The 22,388-nt window shown below is 38.4% G+C and overlaps 1 protein-coding gene across 1 annotated transcript in view; it reads left to right on the top strand.

Moving 5' to 3' along the window:
• The window catches only part of ADCY8 (adenylate cyclase 8), a 131,891-nt gene that overhangs the window by 51,707 nt on the left and 57,796 nt on the right, over positions 1-22,388 (top strand). The window contains exons 4-5 of the mRNA XM_086609564.1: positions 1,774-1,885; positions 12,884-13,011. Of these exons, the coding sequence (XP_086465690.1) occupies positions 1,774-1,885; positions 12,884-13,011 (240 nt within the window). The remainder of the gene's footprint in view (positions 1-1,773; positions 1,886-12,883; positions 13,012-22,388) is intronic.

Raw genomic sequence — 22,388 nt, 5'->3', positions numbered from 1 at the left:
TCTCTAAAAAAAGGTTTGAATTACACTAAATTAAAATATCTTCCATTACCCTTTTTCATTATCAGAGTAACTGTTGTTATAGAAGAATTAAAATAACGGAGAAGATGACCCTCTGTTTGAATGGAAAAGAGTTGTAGTCAGGGGTGAAATGTCAAAACATAATTTTAACTTGAAAGAGAGTTAAAATGAAGATTCTGTGTGCTTTAGAGTACAGATATTGTTTGGTTCCTATGCATGCTACCAGGAACTAGGTCTTTTCAAAACTGGTTTTTACCCTATTTTTCCCTAAATATTGAACACTGAACACTATTTAAACCGTTGGACAGAAATCCCTAAAATTAGTATCCAATTAGGGTTTTTTTGTTGTTTTACTAATGAAAACTGTAGAAATTACTCGTGTGAATTTTTTTTTTGTCAATTTTGGTTATTACTAATATTCATTTCTCTTTAGATTGTTTTGTACTTCAACTTTTAATTTCAATTTTCTCTCTGGTGAAAATGTTACCCAGTTTGTGAGCCACTTTCTTAATCCCCACACATACCTTTACCAGCCTGTGCATTTGAAGATCAGTTGAATTATCATTAGTCATATTTTATTGTCCACCTGGTCATTACTATATTTCTTATCGGTTATATTAATGATTCTCAGACTCTGTCAAATTGTGATCTCATTTCACACACACACAAAAGTTCTTCAGCTACTCAAATTGTAATACCAGCCATTAGTTGACTTTGAAGTGCGAATGAGGTTTATTTGGGCTTTTTCCAGTCTGTGCCAGCATGACAGGTGTCTTTTTTGAGTGTTAACTACTTTTAAAAGTAGATGATACTTTCCTTTCTTCAGCTGCTAAGTACTGAGGTGTTACATGCTTTGATTTGGGTGATACCTTACACACCACAGACTTTGTGTGTGTATGTGTATGCTTCTGTATATTCACATATATTCATTGTAGGCATGGTGAATAGCCAAAATTGCATGCCTAGAAAATTCACTGGCTCCTGAAATATAGGTTAGAGCTCTGATTGCAACTAGTTTATTGACCAAGATCCTACCGTAACTTCAGTCACCTAATTTGATGCACCAAAGTTTGAAATATGATCACATCAGGCTCCCTGTGAAGTCAATGGAAAGAACAAGGAATCATCCAAATAAAAATTCATACCTTAAATAGATGATACTGTGCTTCTAATTCAGGTGATTCTGTCAAATCTCTAAAATTAGATGCAATAAAGCTGGCCTGAGCCTGGTACATATCAAGACTGTCATGAATCTATCTGTTGTCTCAGGATTTGAGTCCTGTGTGACACATAGATAAGTAAAGCCTGAAAATCACACTAAAAATTTAAATCAATGAAGTCAAACCCACATTAAAAACCAGCCACAAATAAACCCACTCTCAAAGAACACTGTCAGTTACTAACAGATAGTCTTTCTGTTTATAGAGTCCTCTATGTTATGGTGCACTTTGCCTCAGTCTTCTCACTGATAAGTGGGACAACTGTGCTCATTAAGGCTTAAATATATCTTCCTGAATGACGTGAAAATCCAAAACTGGGTAACACATGGTTTTGGCAAAACGCTTTCTCATACTTGGTGGTATTTCTTTAGTCCATTCAATACTTACATTCATTACTCCAGAATCTCCAAAAGTCTAGAGCAAAAGTAGCATGACTTTAAAATGGTCCTTCACTAGTAAATTACTAGAAGGTAATTTAGCACATTCAGTTATCAAACGAAATAGTCTGCAATAATAATATCTTTTCTTTTTTTAGCATTCTTTTCGCAGATGTTAAAGGATTTACCAACCTCTCCACAACTCTGTCAGCCCAGGAACTGGTCCGAATGCTGAATGAACTCTTTGCCAGATTTGATCGACTAGCACATGTGAGTTAAACATAGTTTATTTGCAAACAATACAAAATCAACGCTGTATTTGAGAGTTTTGGGAAATACTCTATGATTACTTTGAATAATATTCATCCAGATTTTCCCGATGAGATTTTATACAACCATTGAGGTTGGAAGATACTGACAAGTTTTATCAAAAGTGATGGGTTCTGATAGCAAGTGAATGCTCAGGTAGTCATCAGAACTTTGTGCTTGTGTAGTCCTAGACCAAGAATGGTATGAAAGCATATCACCTATGGAAGTTTCTAAGAAAGTTTTATAGTTCTGATCCTTGCTGGAAAACAACATTTTTTTAAGACTCTATCTTTATTTTGACTTTCCTTCTAAGAACTGACGAAGGTTAAAGGACCTATCCGTTTAAAGAACATATAGATGGCCTCTATAGTCATTGTAAAGGTTAGTTACTAGCAGGTTTTACAATGTTTAGATTGGGCTCTATCTAACTCAACAATGAAATTAACTAAACACAGTAGCGGAATTATTACATTAGGCAAATTAGTGGCTATTTAATTAGTACTGATTAGAAACAAAGCAAAGCACAGAAATACAAGCAGAACATACACTCAATTTTGCTAGGCTTGCATTTTCTTTTCTTCTTTTTTTATGTTTCTTTGGTTAAAGTTTCATTTCATGTAATTATCTTTAGGTATCAACATCTGAGCTGGCTGATAAGGCTGCTAGTGTAGGCAGTAAAATACATTTAGTGGAATTTAGCTTGTAATTTATCCAACCAAATATATGCACCTACTATGGGAAAACAGAAATTACATTCTGAATATCATTACCGATGTTCTCTATTTACTATAAACAGAGCCTAGAGTGACTTACTCTGATGTACACATCTACATCCCTCATTGATTTTTACAGATTTCTGGTTCAGGGGCATGGGATATTTGTGCACATATTGCACAGGCATCAGTAAGACCTGTTGTTGCCTCTTAGCTTGCAAATTTAAAGCAAGAAAGTCAAGACTTCCATAATTATTCAAATCTCTTTTGAGTCAGTTATTTTTATCTCAAATAGCAATGTGTTTTCTCATGTACAGAGTGATGCCATAACCCATTGCCTGGACACTGTCAAATTGGTAAATGCAATTCACAATTTTTTTTTACAAACAAAAAATACTTCATCAACTCTGATCTACATTAAAAACCAAGCAGAGTGAAAGAATTTAACTCAGTCTTGTCTTTTAAAAAGCTTATTGGAGTAATGTTTGCTTCTGTATGGCTTGACAAAAATAGCTACCCTAACTGAAGAAACATATTTTAAAACAAATTAAATACATGTATGTCATAATTATTTTAGGAAAAATATGTACACAATATGATTTATTGCCTGTTTGACATTTCAATTTTGCCTAGCCTTCTTGGTAGAACAGACTCTTCTTTTATGATCATTAACCATGTTTTCTAATCATCCCATAAACTGTATTTAGCCAATAGATTTTGCATAAAAGGACTAGATCCAATAATGCAGTTAAGAACAAGGAAAGCATTTAAATCTAAAAGCGTAATACAGAATATCTTCCCTCACTAGCCAGTTAACCCTGAAGACACTTGACTGCTTGGTTTTAATATTTTATAGAAACCGCAAATTTTGCTTCTTTAAATGCCCAGAGGTTTCCCCGCTCTCTGTGATTTGTCATACATCTTGTACTCCAGCCCTCTAGAAATCTTCCTGTCGCAGTCCTAAACTGATAAATATTCATGGAGGACCCTGAATGTGTCCACACAGGAGTAGGTATCCCAAAAATGTAGCTGAGTTTATTTTAAAGAAACAGTAATAAATATACCAGTTTATCTAACATAGTCAATGAATTAATTTCTTACATAAAAATTTGTGGATTTGGAGATGACAAAGCTTCTCTGCCTGCAAAACTTCGTTATCAGGCCAGTCACCTCTCAGGTGAATGTCCCAGTCTCTAAATTCAAGACTTTAGCCTCCTTCATGCATTTTCTTTCCTGGTCTCTGAATTTGCTTTTCTCTTCTATGCATAATTGAATAGAGTAATCCAGTTGTCTAGGTCAATCCTCTGAAAGGCAGAAGATGAACTTGTACAAAACATTTGACACTGTCCCACACGACATCCTTGTCTCTAAACTGGAGAGACATGGATTTGACAGATGGACCACTTGGTGGATAAGAAATTGGCTGGATGGTCGCACTCAAAGAGTTGCGATCAACGACTAGATGTCCAAGAGGAGGCCAGTGACGAGTGGTGTTCCTCTGGGGTCAGTACTGGGGCCAGTGCTGTTTAAGATCTTTGTTGGTGACATGGACAGTGGGATTGAGTGCACCCTCAGCAAGTTTGCAGATGACACCAAGTTGTGTGGTGTTGTGGACACGCTGGAGGGAAGGGATGACATCCAGAGGGACCTTGACAGGCTGGAGAGGTGGGCCTGTGAGAACCTCATGAAGTTCAACAAGGTCAAGTGCAAGGTGCTGCACATGGGTCAAGGCAATCCCAAGCACAAGTACAGGCTGGGCGGAGAAGGGCTTGAGAGCAACCTTGAGGGAAAGGACTTGGGGGTGCTGGTTGATGAGAAGCTCAACATGAGCCGACAATGTGTGCTTGCAGCCCAGAAAGCCAACCATATCCTGGGCTGCATCCAAAGAAGCGTGGCCAGCAGGTCGAGGGAGGTGATTCTGCCCCTCTACTCTGCTCTTGTGAGACCCCACCTGGAATACTGTATTCAGCGCTGGGGTCCCTGTGAATACATTTGTGTGCTTTGATTAAGCCACTTCTCAGGTTTCCTTTAGATAGAAGAAAGAGACCAAGCTCATTGTAAGGCTGTTTTCTCTATGAGATTTATTCCTTCAAATAATTTTTGGGGCTAGTTTTCTAGACCACCTCCATTTTTTCAGAATTTCTTTTAAGGCACAGGTACTAGCACTGAAAGCATAATTCCTGGACTAACCTCCACTAGTGTGATGGAGGCAGATTATCTCCATTCCTCCTATTCTCTCCTTCCTGATCACTGTCCAAGATCATAGATTTCTGAACATACAGTGATGACATTATTGTACTGAAACATAGTATGTTGGTTTTATTATTGTCTTGTTGTCCGATTATGATAACCGTGCCTGCATGGTAATTGATCATTCTACCAGTCTTATTCCTTCTGTACATGTTATTAGCAATTGTTTTGTATTTGTCTGTAAATCCTTGACAGGCCTTTTGGAACGTGGTCCTTTCAAAATTTCCCTAGAAGAATCGTCCACTAATGAAGGTTACACATTCATATCTAGATTTCAGATCTATCACTTATCTAGTTCTTAATCAGCTTAACTACAGTCATCATAACTCTCTAAAATAGACATTGTTGCTCAAACTCTTGGGTTTTGCTAAGAATTATCATCAAAGTAAAGAGGTCAATAGCAGAAAGTTTGACGTAACTTCTTTAGATTTTAATGAAAATCCCTATAAATCTTTATTTATTTGTAAATAAAAGTAATATTTTATAATCACATGTAAAGAGTTGTTTGATCTGCTTTATCGTTTTATATAAATCATATAATACTAAATAAGACACTATTTCACAACATACTGAAAAATAAAATTTATCTTAGTTTCTTGTTTCTTTTATTCAGCCTTCCTGGTTTTGTGCAATGCAGAAACAATGAGAGCTCTGAGATTTTTTTTAATCTTCAGTAGATTACATCAAGCATTACAGTATATGTTGATGCATATAATTAATAACAATGAATTCCATAATATCTGTATCATTATCACAGAATACTTTGAATAAAAATTAGAACTCAGTTCAGTATTTCTTAATAGAAAGAAATGTAATATTATGTTAGATACAGCTACTTCCTCTTTCTAATCACTCTATGATATTTGTGAAAGATTTATGGTTATTAAAGATAGAAGTGACAATTTCAAGGAAAGAAAAAATAACAGCATAAAATAGAGATGAAGAAAAGATTTCCCTATATATCTGTCTATCTACTGAAAGGCCTAAACAGAAATTTAATGAATATTAGTATTTTCCTTAGGCAGAAATTTTGAGGAGAGAAGGGAAATAAGATGGCATTCGGTAAGATATTTAAGCCTAAAAAAGGCCCTGGTTTGATAAAATAATAGTTATTTTTGATGTTTTTTTTCCCTCTGCTTTCTCTGCAGTGCTAGATGTCAGCTGATGCTATGATTTAAATTGTCATGTTTCTAAACATATCTACACTGTGTGTAGATTCGGTTTCAGATACGACAAAGAGGAAAGAGTAAAACCCTAAATAGAGGAGCAAATATCTGTAGGCTTTGTCGCAACAGCAGCTGAGATGTAGTCCAACATCACTGAGACCTGAAGGTAAAATCAAGCCACAACATTTTAATTTAGACACACACACAAAGACAAACACACAGAGGATCTTAGGTTTGAATTTGGACCCATCTTTAATATGAAACTTTGATACTGAAACAGAAATCTTCCCCTGAAAGATTAAAATCCGTGGGTTTCATATAAGAATAAAATGACTGGCTTGTGAGACACTTCATCTCTTTACAGTGTCATCAGCTCTCATACGATAAACCAGAATACCAGTGCTTCTTACTCAGAAGAACTGTAGATGTTGAATGGAAAATTGTCACTTTTATATGAGCCTTTTTTCTCTTTGTGTCACTAGCCGAGTGCCAGTGGGAGAGTTATGCATGTAACGTGAATCACAAGTTGCTTTCACTTATTAAAGAATCGATGAATTTTTTTTTTCTTTTTTCCTAAGAGAGGTGGTCTCTTTCTGCAAGCTTTTAACTTCTGTTTTCGGAGATTGCAAACAAACTGCCAAAAATTCCTCCAAAGGTGTATTACCAGTCTTACTTGTGACTAGCATTGCCAGGGATGGAAACCAGCCTAACTAAGATGGGACAAGATCCCATCATCATATAGGCCCAGTACAATACCTGAACCAGCTGGTATCAAAGAATAAAGAATGGAGGGCATTAAAGGCTCTTGTCTCCTCCATAAAGACACTCCTGTTCCAGTGCTTTATTGTTCCCTGCCCCATTTAACCTCTGAGCTGGCAGTGCTTTGCTCTTTTGTGAAATGCTCTTCAAAAACATAACCCACAGGACTCCAGAGACTCCTTAAGAAAACCTGTCTAATTCAACATATATACCAGTAAATAAAAGTGTGAATTTCTTCATGCATATATGTTTGGGGTACTGTATTAAGAAGCAGAGTTAACTGGATTATGAGTGTACATATGTGATATTTAGTTAATTATAAGGACATTGTATGAATTTATAGTAATCGGATGGAGTGAGTGCTCTTTTTGCAGTGCTTAATTCTAGGGTATTTTCCCTCCTCATCAGAGTGAATAAACAATACTATCAAGCAATGTTCTTACTAAAGTTATAGTATTTCAGAGCCCACTAAATTATCAACAGACCTGAAGAGTCAAATAAAACAGCAGTCCAGAAAACACTTTCAGAAGTGATAGTCTACAGGCGTGTAATGATATATAGATATATAGATTAAATAAAATTTCAATTTCAAAATTTCTTGGTGATATATGAACTAAGTTATGTAAATTCAAACCTAAAAAAAAACCCAGCGCTTTTCTGACTAAATTGGGATTTGAATGAAATTCAAGCTTCACAAATATTTTCTTGAGAAAAGTCCACCTCACCCTTTATGTATCTGCAGTTCGAGAAATTGCTAAGGGGCAGAATTTCCGTGCAGAGTTGCTCCTGCCTTAGCAGGAAAGAAACACACCTTGAATCTTTCTAACAGGGATTTCTGTGCCTAAAAGTACTTATGCCATAATCTACTAATTAACACTAGCTGGCAAGAATCGTTGCATACCAGACACAACAGTCACAGCTGGTTTTGTTCCACAGCATGGCAAGGGACAGAAGCATTGAAAACACACAGGAACGTGCCTCAGTTCATTCTGCATCATGAGAGACACTAAACCCAGCCTGGAGAATTCCTAACCACCCTGCTATAGGCTATTCTAAAAAAAGAAAGCATTCCTTACGTGATCTGTTAAACTATGTAAAAAGAATTTAATATAGGGCTACATTTAACTATTCCCTGGTGAAAGACAGATGATGAAAGATTGCAGCATTTTTCCCTTTATGTGTACAAAAAGTAGAAACACTCCTTGCAGTTGTGACCCAAACCTGGTCCTCCTTTCTACCTACATCACTGGACTTCAGAACTTCCCTCCATCTGGCTCTGTCACGGTCCCAGCTCTATTTTCCAGAGCAACAGAGCTTCAATAGGAGGAATTTGGATGGACCTCTCTCTCCAGCCCACCCCAAAACAGCCTGCTGATTAAGAATTTTGGCCTAGACCCCATTCATGCTGAGAAAGGCCTTTTATCTAGGTTTCCTATACCTTTGGCAAATGTTCGGGAACTGAGCCATTGTACACAAAGGCCAAGTCCTGCCTCCTCCCACTCTGGCCACCTTTTAAAAGGAGATTTCTATGTATGATCTCTTTGTTCTACAGTTCAGCCTCAGTAATTTCTCATCCACTATGTTCTAAAATTTTACCTTGAAATTATAAAAATCACGAATGAGAACTCTTCTGTGGGCTGTTTGCTAGCCTACGGGATTCTCTTCAAAAGTAGCTGAAGTGATTAATTCACCACAGGCAGAATTGAAAAAGCAGCATAACTTATAAAACACATTCACTTTTTTCCCCTCGTCAGAAATTTAGCCCAAGGAAACAAGAAATATTAATGAGGTTTCTGACTGTGTCTTTCAGTAACTTGATATTTGAGCAACTCATTTCTTCAGCTCCACTTTATGCCAATTTGTTTTGCTTCCGTTCCAGTCACTAAGGATGTATTTAATAAGCTTAAACATAAATCATTCACATGAATGAGGTAATTATTTATGAAAAATCTGCATATTTTCTTTTGCTTTGGATTAAGGTGATTGGGAAAAAGATTTCTTATAGATTGCTACTGAATTCACCTAAAATTATTATTATTAACAGTTGAGTGTTTGAGTCTGCTCAATATCCCCAGGCAATATTTCTACTGATTTCAATTGATCTTGGCAGAATCAGGTCCCTCAATCTTTCACTTGTAGCAAATCAGAAGCTGCAAATAAGGGGAAAAGTAGCCCCTATTTGTGACATGCTGAGAAATTAATCGATACCTTCAGTAAATGGCATTAATGAGTGAGTATGGGGAGGGGTATGAGGCTGATAGATACTAATGTGAAAGTCTGTACAATATCAGCTGTCATTTACATGGCCAAGGACAACTTCTGGAATTGGTTATCGAAAGAGGAAGAGGAATAGAGTAAAATAAAGAGAAATTCGTAGCCGCCTGACAACGGTGTAAGGATTTAACACTGTCATGTAATATCTGTTGCATCAAAGCTCCTGTATGGCCATTTTCTTTTATTTAAATAATTTATTCATTTTACATTTTCTTCCTATATATTTATATTTTACATTCATTTTCTTTTAATATCAGCTTGCAACTCTTAGATACCATTGCAGTGAGATGGCGTTAGGAAGTCAGCTTGAGCTGTAGTGTGAGGAAAATCTTGAATGCTGTTAGTATCATTTTGTACTGCTGAAAAGTAGGTAGGCACTTCACTTACAAAACTCAGCCTCCTATCTCACAAAACTCAGTTTCCTATTTACAAATACAGCATGGCTACCCACATGAGCCATGAACCTAACCTTAATGTACTAATACAACCAGCCTGACAAAGCATCTAAACTCAACTGTAGATGTGATTAAACTACAGAGTCATCAGAGGGCATCTCAGGAGATCACGCAGCCCTCCTCTGCCAAAGGCAAATACCATTAGCCCTCCTTCCTGGCAGCTGTTGAATTATCTTCTTGCTGAAACATTTCCGGTGATAAAAAATCCATAATTTACTTTTGAAATAAGTATGATGGGAATAATAAGAGAAGAATAAAAACAGTAAGGGCAATATAGTTAGACTGTAACACAGTTGTTTAACAGTCATAATGATTTGACTAACAGGAAAAATAAGGAAGAGGAGGAGTCATTTAAGTGCTCTTTGTGGCTTCTTGTGCCAATAGAGAGACCCTGCCTGGCCCCTGCACTGCTCCAGTGGGACATAGGTCTTATGTCATGTCTGTTATTCCTGTGTGGGTGCCTCACATACCCAGGGGTCTTACTGATGCACCATAAGCTTATGTGTAGACAATTGAAATGAAGCCCAGCCAACTGCTGTAGCTGTGAGCTGGATCGGTCTCTAGGCTTCCCTGACTGCATTGCCTGGCTCTCCTTTGACTGTAATGACAGTTTTGACTGCTGGCTGACATACGGACACCTATATATAGTCATCTCCATTTGGATATCTCACTCCATAGATGACTTCCTGAGCTTTGGCAAACGAGCGTAGAGATGACGACGTATCATGACAAGAAAAAGCACACATTCATGTGCACCTGAACCGATCTCCTATGACACACACATGCACTCCTATTTGCATACATCAAACCCGCATTAGCAGGTCTTGTTAGGCATTAAGATTCTTGTCACTTATTCTTATAAAAATCATGTCTTTTTGAAGTGGTCTGCCTTGTTCTGATTTTCAGCGAAAGAGGAAACATGCAGCCAGGTGGCAGAGGTCTCATCTGTCTTCAATGGAATCAGCACTTCAGCCAGTTTAAATGAGTCATTAAGAACAGAGCAGCTGAGGTCTTTTTCTGTTGCAGACTGTGTTCTCTAACTGTGCTGAATTAGATGCTCACTTAACAAGGGATTCCCACATCATCAGATGGGCAGGTACCATAGGTGCAAAACTACATGATGAATGTTGCATGTAAAAATGTAATAATACTAAAATATGATACTACTTGAAACATTTCTTTCTTTTCTGGAAATTGTTTGGTTTTCCCTTTTTTTTTTTTTTCCTGTATTATACCATGAGGTTATCACTTGTAATGTAATGTGGGTTTGAATGGTCTTAAAGTGCTGTCTTTTGCTTTACTCCACATTAGCCGAACTCATACGATGTTATAAATGCTCCTTTTACTTTGTGGATATAAAAGCAAATGACAATTAGAATATAATCAACTTAATGGCACTATTACTAAAAGCAAAGTACTTTAGAATCTGTGTTTTATAATATCTTTATCTCTTTGCATTTCTTCTATCCAAGGAATACAGAGAGAAGCTTAAGGAAGCCCACTAACAGTTTAACATGCACTGATTTATTCTGATGAATCCTCACTACTTGTTAATGAGGTTTACTGTTGCCTAGTTTCATGCTATAGAAAAAAATTAGATGGAAAGTGTGGTAAAATCAAATCTCTCATTCTTGCCCTTGAGGAGGAAACGCGGAAAAAAAAATTTGATGGATTTTAAGATGTACGTTTTCAGTTGCAACCACATGAAAAATACCCAGTGCTCACTTGTGTGAGTCTGCAGAGAGACTGAAGAGAAGGGGATGAGGGAAGAGGAGAGTTACACATGAATGTTGACATTTCAGAAGTCTGACTTTAGTCTTGAATTTCCTTGAAAAACTTGGGCAGAGCTGGCACTCTGAGGGCCAGCAATAGTATTAGCTGGAGACTTAACCAAAGCTTCAAACACAGTCAGCTCCTACTGATGTTTAAGGAGATTCCAGGGTGAATCAGCCTACTTTGGCCCTGTGCCCAGAGCAGATTTTACCCTCTCTGGCATGCTTAAAGCTTCAGCTGACTTCTGCAAAAGCTTTGGGTACAAGTGTGTAGATTCTTTTGCCACTCAAAGATTTGTAAAGACTTGTCTGAGGTTGACTACAAAGCCTCATTCTTCCTAGGCAAAATCTTGAATAATAACCTGGAGTCCCATTCATTTGGCCAGTACTCAACTCCTGAGACACAGTCAGCATTCACATTTGCTCCTGTGTCCTACTTAAAGTTCTCTCTTCCCAAGTGGGTTTAGTGTATCCCCGCTCCTTTAATTAGAGCAGCTTCTACCACAGGTTGCCAGAGAGAAAGAGAAAAATGGAAATAAACACCACAGGCAAATTTTTACTGTCATCTAATGAACCGGTTTTGAAAATCATTATCCTGCTCCCCAGTACTGACTGGTCTTTATTTAAATGTCCCATCATCGCGTCTTTTACTGATTGAGTGCCACTACTGCACTTACTGTTTCAATGATTCTCCATCATAAAAATACTTTCCTGACTCAACATTTAATACTGTTCACCCTTAGACACCTGCAGCTCTGTCATCAAATTATCGTAGTCTCGGTTCCTGTGCATTGGTTGTCACCTGTGAGCGCCAAGTCAGCAGAATACATTGGGCAAGTTTGCAGCTAATCTTGAACTCGCTTGTTTTCTTTGCCTAGGAACTGAAAAACCTTTGGCAGCTCAGGTATTTCTGTTCCCTAAAATCATGGTCCGATCACTCAGTAATATGCTGTTTCAGTCTATAAAGATACTGTTAACATGTGTTTAAGTAAAGAAATTCAGTATTTGCTCCTAGGGTGGAGAATATCTCTAGGTGGATGTCAAATAAATAAATGTCCTTTCTCCACAGTACCAGACTAATGCAAAACGCCTTCTTTTTGGTATCTTTGACTTGTATATACTTGAGCAGTTCCTAGAGATGTTGGGAATACTTCAGTGTGACAGTGGAAACTTTAGGTAGGAAGGGATTATCAGTGGGAGGAAACAGGTTTTTCATTTATTTTTAGTGTAAAAAGGGGACAGAAATGATGCCCTGGAGAAATATAATCTAAAATGGGTTATTCATTATCTCAGCTGGCATTTCTGAATCTTTGGCCTAGCTTCCAGCCTAACTGATGAAACCTTTCTCACCATCAGCAAGGACAGCTTTGACTAGCATAACACAAAAATCACTGCATCCTTTTTTAATGAAAATGTAAAATCAAAATTGTACTGATCACAAGCAGGAAACGTGCAGCAACAAGTTTTAATTATTTTTTCAGTGTTTTTTTCATCTACTTTTGCATTCATCTTAAAATTATGGAAACATACCCACAAATCTTTGCTTTCTCTTTGATGCTTTTACACGTAGGAACATCATTGTCTCAGAATAAAGATCCTGGGGGACTGTTACTACTGCGTGTCGGGGCTTCCAGAACCTCGCCAGGACCATGCTCACTGCTGTGTTGAAATGGGGCTCAGCATGATCAAAACTATCAGGTAATGCTTTTTTTTTGCCTCCTTTTTCTTTGTTTCTGACAGTGTCCTGAACTTACCTGAGAATGGTATTACTAGACAGATAATTCCTATGGTGGTTCAGAGACCTCAGGATTATCACTGTGAAAAGAGCAGGAGTTTTTGGACCCAAGTAATGCGTGAGAACAGATACTACATGCGTTTTATTAACCTGTGCTGTTTCAGAGCATGTAGCATGATAGCTGTATGTGCAAGTGATAGATTTCATGGGTCTTAACAGTTCTCATTTTATACTGTTGTCATTTTTAAAAGGAGGTTGATGAGGAGAAGACTGAATAGCTTCCAATAATCCCTTTAATAAAATAAACAAACAGTATAAACACCAGACAGCTGTGGCAATACTTTAGTTTGGAAACTAGCTCATAGACAAACCCATAAGCAGTAAGATTTGCCAGATGAGCAAATTTTACTTGTTAAATTAGGTTGGTGACTAAATCCACAAGGGCTGGAAATGTTTTAATGAAGGGATGTGTTCCCATCACGTAAATATAGTTGTGTTGCTGATAGATTACTGTATTTTGATGCAATCAAGGTTAATAATAACAGCGTTTCAGCAGTGCATGTATAGAGCTTGTCTAGTGATTACTGAGACTGTGGTCAACATCTAATGCTCTAAAAGAGGTTTTCTCCATCTTTTTTATTCTCTATATCAATCTTGCTGAGGACCTCTTCTCCAAATCTTTCTTCTGTTACTGTCTTCCCTAAAATAGTACTGCCTAACCGGAGTACTCTCTTCTTTCCATGGATGTTTTGCTCTACAATTTCTTTGTCTGCTTCTTTTCCAGACTGCTTTTCTCCTTTAATCTGAGTGTATCTTGTTATGTACATTGGACAGTTAATGCGTACTGCAGCTACATTGCCGAGGTCTTAATAGAGAAAGAATTTGACAAAAATTAATTAATGGAAAATGTAACTGAATAATGATTATGAGACAATGATCTCTAAGAAGATTGAATTCAATTATCACAGACTAAATGTTGCACAAAGTAATCAATATTTTGCTTCTCGAATCCCCACAGTGAAAGTGAAATTCAAATTAGAGAACATTCACAGATGAAAAAAGCTACCAGCATTGTTAAAAATTGTTGGAGACACACATACAATCGTTCGCATTTGCTTGGTAATGCCATCTGCAGCAAACCCATTCTAAGCCATTTTTCTTCTAAGACAGCAAATTTCTCTGCATCTCCTTACACATGTGGGAGTTCCTAACACTTCGGTGTCCTTTTATGAACCAGGTCTCAAAGGCAGTAATCCAGAAGAAATGGTACTGTAGTTTTAGCATTTTACACAACAGTTATACTCAGTGGGAGCTAAGAAACCAAAGTCCATTAAGACTCTGGTCATCCCAGGCTAATTCAGTTCAGATTGCCTCCAATTTATCTGATAATCTCAAAATCTGAATTTCTGGCCGTTCAGTGAGCATGACTTTTTCCCCAGGCTTTTCTGTTCTGAGTATAGGAGCCTCATGTTACTTATCTTAATGTGTGCCCATATAGTTCCCAGGCAGGACCAATCCTTCCACGGGATATTTGAAATACCTCAGTCCACATTTCTGAGAGAATTCGGAGTTGTCTACAGTCCATTAGTTAGAACTTAAATTAACAGATACCTCAGTTAAAATGAAAAAAACAACTTCTTTAGAAAACTGAGTTTCTGCTACATTGGTCACTGCAAATTTTGATCAGATCTAAAACTTGCTAGGAACAACATTTTGATGATTATAAAATCTTTTATCTTCATCTGAAGATTTCAGAAAGTACATATTTTGTATGTCCAAAATAACGGGAAATTATCCAAGATATGAGAAACCATCATTCAGACTTAACAAATACATTGAAGTTACATAAAGGGACTCAAAGTCTTCTTGCAAATCAGAGGATGTTTACAGGAAATTTCCAAAAATTTCACTACTCATAAAGCCCATGTGAACAGTGATTTCTTCTGCCTCTTGCAGAGGTACTTCTTAGCTTCTAATCTTACCTGTATTTTAGCTTAAGCACTTGGCCTAGTTCAAGAATTAGACATTAAAATGAAAACCAGTATTTATGCTACAACATCCCTTCTATAATCGAGATTTAGGCACCTAGATTGTGGAGAGAAATCCAGATACTTTTAGAACTCCTGATTCTTGTACCAGTTTAAATTTGTTACACAATTAATGTAGAATGAAGGTTTAAATAAAGCAGATCAGATTTTCCCCTGCAGATCTTCCCAGATGCCTGTTCTCTCCATTGACAACAGGTAGTTGGTAACATTTCAAGGATCAGTACCAACACTTCTGGTGAGGCAGTGCCTCCAAATCTACCATTGCAGGGTACCATCACTGAGTTTCCTTCCAGTCTTCTCGATGATTGCATGATCAGCAGGAATTGAACAAGAATTTCAAACCTATTCATTACACAACTTGTAAAATAAATCTACATGGACAGATTGACTCATGAGGGACTCCTGAGTGTTTTAATACAGCTTGTGTCTATATAGCTAAATTGTTAAATTATTGTTAATTGAGACTCTATAATTGGATTTTAAGCTTATATACCAAGGATCTAGACTTGAGTCTTGCTGCTCTATTTCTGTCTTTGCAGATGTAAGGAACTGCTTAGAGTGCAGCAAAACAATCCGAGATCATTATTTTCTCTCTAATGATTTTTTGCATCACTGTGACTTGTTACAGATTTTATAAAAGAAAAACTATTATTGTTGTTCCGTTCTTGTTGTACTTTGCTCCCTTAACCATTGAGTGCAATCAAAATACAACTTCCAGTCATGGGAATATTCCATGAAATCTGATATTTACTCTAAAGCAAGGAAGCTTTGCCCCGTCACACTTTTCCATGAGCAAGAATCCTGATTCTGGCTGTCTTGCAAAACCCAGCCTCCTGTAAACTCTTTAGCTGCAGCTGGAAATGCAAATTAAAATAAAAAGAACAAGCTCTTCACAGGAGTTCATTTATTTAGCTAGTTCTTATATCTTTTCACATGCAGCGTAACTCTACCTGTATTAAATTTTATTGTATGAACGTCTGTCTGTACTGACAGTTGACAGAAATGAGATACTAGTGGAATGTTTTGTCATCAGATGATAATGTTTCATTTTAACAGTTATCACCGAAGCTAAATGGGTGTCAGAGATAACACTCATGGAAACTAAATCTGCAGCTACTCTTCCTATACAATAGAGCAGCCATCTTGTCTTCATCTTGTCTATATGGGAAGGGAAAGATTTGTAAGGAAAGCAGTCATGGACATTTTCATTGCATGTTAGTGAAATTCCACAGCTGTGTTGGAGTGCCAGGTGGATTAGATTATGGAAGGGATATGTGATAAAGTTCAAGATGGGGATATCTATTTGCTGGCAGTCAAATATGGAACAAGAGCCTAAGACCTAACAATAAAATGAGGTTAGGTTTGGTGAGACAATTGCTTCCTCAAATATATTAAAACAGGTTGCCCAGAGAGGTGGTGGATGCTCCATCCCTGGAGACGTTCAAGGCCAGGTTGGATGAGGCCCTGAGCAACCTGATCTAGTTGGAGATATCATAGAATCATAGAATCATAGAATGGTTAGGGCTGGATGAATGACAATCATAGAATGAATGACCTTCAAAGGTCATCTAGTCCAACCCCCCTGCAAGGAACAGGGATATCTCCAACTAGATCAGGTTGCTCAGGGCCTCATCCAACCTGGCCTTGAACTTCTCCAGGGATGGAGCATCCACCACCTCTCTGGGCAACCTGTTCCAGTGTTCTACAACTCTCATGGTAAAAAATTTTTTCCTAATATCCAATCTGAATCTACCTCCCTCTATTTTAAAACCATTACCCCTTGTCCTATCACAACAGGCCCTCCTGAACAGCCTCTCCCTATCTTTCCTGTAGGCCCCCTTGAGGTACTGGAAGACCGCTATAAGGTCACCCCGGAGCCTCCTCTTCTCCAGGCTGAACAGCCCCAACTCTTTCAGCCTGTCCTCATAGGAAAGGTGCTCCAGCCCTCTTATCATCTTCGTGGCCCTCCTCTGGACCCTCTCCAACTGGTCCATGTCCTTCTTATGTTGGGGGCTCCAGAACTGGACACAGTACTGCAGATGGGGTCTCATGAGAGCAAAGCAGAGGGGCAGAATCACCTCCCTCGACCTGCTGGCCACTATCCTTTGGACGCAGCCCAGGATACGGTTGGTTTTCTGGGCTGCAAGCACACGTTGCTGCTAGCACACGTTGCCAGCTCATGTCAAGCTTCTCAACAACCAACAGCCCCAAGTCTTTCTCCTCAGGACTGCTCTCAATCCGTTCTCTGCCCAGCGTATACTTGTGCTTGGGCTGCTCTTGATGTCCCTATCAGGGACAGAAAAGCTTTAGCTTTTCTAACCTGATCCCTGACTGCTTAGAAAATTTCTCTATATTCTTCCCAGGCTACTTGTCCTTGCGTCCACCCTCCTTAGAGGGTAAACGTTCCCCACCAGCCCCTCTTTGTTGGTGAGAATGAGGTCCAGTATAGTGTCTCTCCTCTTTGGTTGCCCTATCACTTGTAGAAGAAATTTGTCCTTAATGCATTCCGGGAACATCCTGGATTGCCTATGCCCCGTTATGTTGTTATTTGGTAGCAGCACATAAAAATTTTATAGGCAGAAAGCACTAGATTTAAAAACAAGTGATGGTATTGCTAAGAGAAGCAATGGCTTTTCTGGCTCTCATGTTTTTCAAATGAAAACTGAATTTATTTCTAGAGTAAATATTCCCATCAGGCACAAGTTACTGGAATACAAACAAGCGGGTAAAAAGCTCCAGCCCATGTGGTACAGGTTATGAAGGTAGACGATGTAACGGTACCTTCTGCACTTCAGCTTGGGACACAGTGGGAACGTAAGTGACAGGAGCTGTCTCCAGGGGCTAAAGGCTGCTGCTTTTGCTGCCACCATGTCAAATGTCCTTCTTCCTAAAATCTCTGTGACTGGGGACAGAGGGGAGAGGGAGACTGCGTGAAGCCAGCTCCTCAAGGACACACTCACATGGTATAATGGAAGTCTAACAACAATCCACATAACAGTGGAAATTTAAACAAAACTTTATGCTGGTATATCTGTTTGGTACGTCAAGGCATTCTGAGTGATTTCATCTCTTGGATTATTTCCCACTAAAATACCATCTGAAAGAATAATTATTATGACAGAAAAAATTGTCCCAGCATACACTGTAAGCTAAATTCCAGAAATAAGATAACAGCTTGTCCTCATTAAAAGTCTGTAATTAACTACTAATATTACCATCAGTTCATGAGAAATGAAAAATAAAGAAAATCAAACAAAAAAACCTGCACCAAACTAAAACTGAAAAAATCCCCAAACACCACAAATATTTTAGATTATCTCAGTGACTGACCTGACAGGTTTCGTGCCTTTTGCAGGGAAAATTGCTTTTAACTGCATCTGTTAGGTATTAAAAAAAAATCATGAAGCGATCAATGCCTGTTAAAGAAGTTACTTAGACAGTGAAACAGCCAGGAATCGCTTTCATATTCCATGATTAATAAATCATTATTTAATTACATAATTGATCCAGTTCTGGATTCCTTCCACAGATTATTTCTTGCATAATGTACAAGGCTCAGCCTGTCTTGTAATGAAGCATGATTCTCAGAAGACAAAATAATACTTCATAAAACCAAAAACTACTGCTTACCTTCATTTCTGTGCGGTGGTGGTGGAAAGGGGCTTTGCAAGATATTCACAAGTTCAGCCAGTGCTTTTCAGACAGCCCACAGAGTGAACAGTTTTCACACTGGGACTGGATTCTGTTGTCACCTCCACGTCTCCATTTCAGCCACTGACCTGTAAGATGACTATAAGAATTGAACTGGGTAGAGATTAATAGGTTTGTGTACCTCTGAGAACTCTTTTCTTTGAACGTGCCACCAAATACAATCAAAGCTATGTTGGCAAGATGGCATCGGAGTGTAGATATTCGTATAGCTTTTTATAACATAGTTTTCAAGTGAAAAAGAAGACTTCTGATAAAATTGTTTGTAGTCCCTTGTGCTATATTAGTTTCCTGCCTTTCAGAAGAGATAGATGTAAGAAACAGGAATACAGCTGTGGTTTGACATGTCCATGTTGCTACAGTATCCGTCTGAACTCAGAGCAAGTCAGTTATATTAATGATAAGTCTGATGATATGAAACTTCTCCAGATAATAGTTTCTTCTGACATTGGAATACGGCTCTAACTCCAAGGTAAACTCACCCTGGACCTATTTTAAACTGGCCTCCTGGGGTAATATCTACCTTAAATTGTAAATTCAATGCTGTGTGAAATCCATCTACAAAGTGTTATATCCTGTGAGTCATAGTACCTCAGTTGTACTCTTCGAACTGTTCAGTAGTTCAGTGCATCCTGTTACCATGCTTTTTAAAAATAATGAATATCTCCTTCACAAGCATGACGCAGTTCCCAGAATCATGCCACAAAGGGCACTTACCTCAGTTCACCAACTACGCTCTCATGTCAGCACCAAAAAGCATTTGAGTTAATTTAGGAAAATTCCACAAATCTGTTGAGTCCAACAAGGAAGTTTTCTGTGTAATCGAACCTTAGGATCGTATGAGAGTTCAGTTTGGAGGGGTAATCACGAGATCACTAATCCAATCTTCTGCTCAAAGTAGGTTCAGCTATGAACCTTATTTACTTCAAATCATAGAATCATAGAATGGCATAGGCTGGAAGGGACCTTAGAGATCATCTAATCCAACCTCCCTGTCATGGGCAGGGACGCCTCTCAACTAGATCAGTCTACTCAAGGCTCTGTCCAACTTGGCCTTGAACACCTCCAGAGAGGGGGCATCCACAACTTCTCTGGGCAATTTATTCCAAAGTCTTACCACCCTTGTACTGAAGAATTTCTTCCTAAGATCTAATCTAAATCTGTTCTCCTTCAACTTAAACCCATTTCCCCTTGTCCTATCAGGGGGCACTCTTGTAAAAAGTCCCTCCCCAGCCTTTCTGTAGGTTCCCTTCAGGTATTGGAAGGCAGCTATTAGGTCCCCCCAAAGTCTTCTCTTTTCAAGGCTGAACAATCCCAGCTCCTGCAACCTGTCCTCGTAGCAGAGGTGCTTCAGCCCCTGGATCACCTTTGTGGCCCTCCTCTGAACATGCTCCAACAGATCTGTGTCTCTCTTATGGTGGGGACCATAATCAAACACACAGACTTTCCTGTTACATCTGCATGAGGATAATAGTGGCTATGTCTTGATGGGTAAATGAAACGACACCTGAGAATGTCAGCTGTCACCAAGAAAAAGTGGCACAGACTGGCCAACTCTATTCTTCTCTACTTCTTTTGCCTCCAAAACTGGGCAGTTGCAACCAAACTGCCTATTGAAATGGTCTTTGAGACATTTGAACTCCTGAACCTGGGAACAGGTTGTGAGAGAACTAGTTGGCCAGGAAAAACAAAAAAAAAAACAACAACAAACAAAACCATAAAACAATCTGGGGCTGGTTTAAGTATATCAAAGCATAGCCAGAGCCTTGCAGAGTTAAACTGGTTAGCACAAATGTAGTCAGTGTCTCACTGTCTGAACCTGCAAGGCGTGAATTCCAGGGAATTCAGATTTTTGGCAGCTACAGAAAAGTCTGAAAAGCAGGTTTCTGACTTTTGGCTCACCTTCTACGTGCAAATAGGAAAGCCTCTGATTAGCAGCATAAAAAATCAAATGCCCATCAAAGAATGCTGGCCAGAAGGAAACGTCAAGATCTAATCAAAATCAATGAAATTTTTGTCACTGACTTGACTGAAATGGGATATGGCATGAATAGCATCAGGCACGGTTGCCTCATCCTGGATAAAATATCAGACAGCTTGTGAGGTAAAGAGAGCTGCTTTATAAATTATCAATAATGCAGCTTCATGCATGTGCTTTGTCAAAGTATTTGCAGGGAGGCTGTGAAAGAGTTGAAGCAAATACTCTTTTTTAATTAAAAGCTTCATTGATAGTTGAATAAATTTAAGAGGCAGAAGAACTAAAAAATGTGGAACACCTGAGCTTATGCAAAATGCACACTCTTCATTTTTTCTATATCTAGTACATGCTACTATTTACAAGAAGTGTTTTTCTGAATAAATGAGATCTAACCCTATTGATGAGCCAGGGTTTCAAAGTTTTTAGTGGCTTTTTTTCCATAGCAGAATATAAAGAAGAACTCTTAAAATATATGGTACTCTGGCTATTAGAAGGATGGATTTGACCATAGTGAAGCCCCCTACTCTATATAATTCTGAAATCTATTTCACCCCACATCATTCTGAATTTTAAAGAAAAATAATAATTCTGTGGCTTTTTTACATACTAACCAATCACCTCACTTTCCATCTACAACCACCTCTTCTTTATTCAATTTAAAGCATTACAACAAAAGTTTGGTGAAAACTAATGTCTCCACAAGCAGGTTCTCAACAGCTCTGCTCTCAGTCTTGTGTTGCAAATAATAAAGCAATGGGAGCAGAACCAGATCACTGCTGTGCTTTGATTCATGTTCTGGACAGGATCTGTTTAAATATATCTCAGACTGCCTGTGGCTCGATTCAATCAAATTCCCTCATGCAATTAGTTTCCTGCCTACCAACATAAGAGCACATTGCTGTGAAGGGCAAGTAGGAGGAGGATGTGAAGATGGGGGCAAATTTGTTCATTTATTTTGAACAAATCTAGAAGTCCTGTGTGACTGATTGAGGATACTGAAGCCTTTTCAGGCCATCATCACATGAGAAAGGAAATGTTAAAAACTAGTGATCCTTAGTGAACACTCTGAAAACAGAGGGATACATTGCTCAGTTGTACCATCATTTGTACCTGGTCTCTCCAATGAGATCTGTGTGTGTTAGTTCCCATATAGGATCCAAATACAAGACTATAATTTACAATATTTAAAATGAATGGAATGGAATGGAATGGAATGGAATGGAATGGAAGTGTTCAAGGCCAGGTTGGATGAGGCTTTGGGCAAGCTGGTGCAGTGGAGGCTTTCCCTGCCCATGGCAGGGGGGTTGGAACTAGATGATCTTTGAGGTCCCTTCCAACCCTAACCATTCTATGATTCTATGATTCTATGAATGGAATGGAATGGAATGGAATGGAATGGAATGGAATGGAATGGAATGGAATAGAATAATTTCAGCTGGAAGGGACCCACAACCATCATCTAGTCTAATTGCCTGACCACTTCAAGGCTGATCAAAAGTTAAAGCATATCATTAAGGGCATTGTCTAAATGCCTCTTAAACACTGACATGCTTGGGGTATGGATCACCTCTCTAGGAAGCCTGTTCCTGTGTTTGACCACCCTTCC

Source organism: Tauraco erythrolophus, chromosome 3 (assembly GCF_009769465.1).
Source record: "Tauraco erythrolophus isolate bTauEry1 chromosome 3, bTauEry1.pri, whole genome shotgun sequence".
Taxonomy (NCBI): Eukaryota; Metazoa; Chordata; class Aves; order Musophagiformes; family Musophagidae; genus Tauraco; species Tauraco erythrolophus.
The sequence above is the reverse complement of the archived record's forward strand: the minus strand, read 5'-3'. Positions and strand labels throughout refer to the sequence as shown.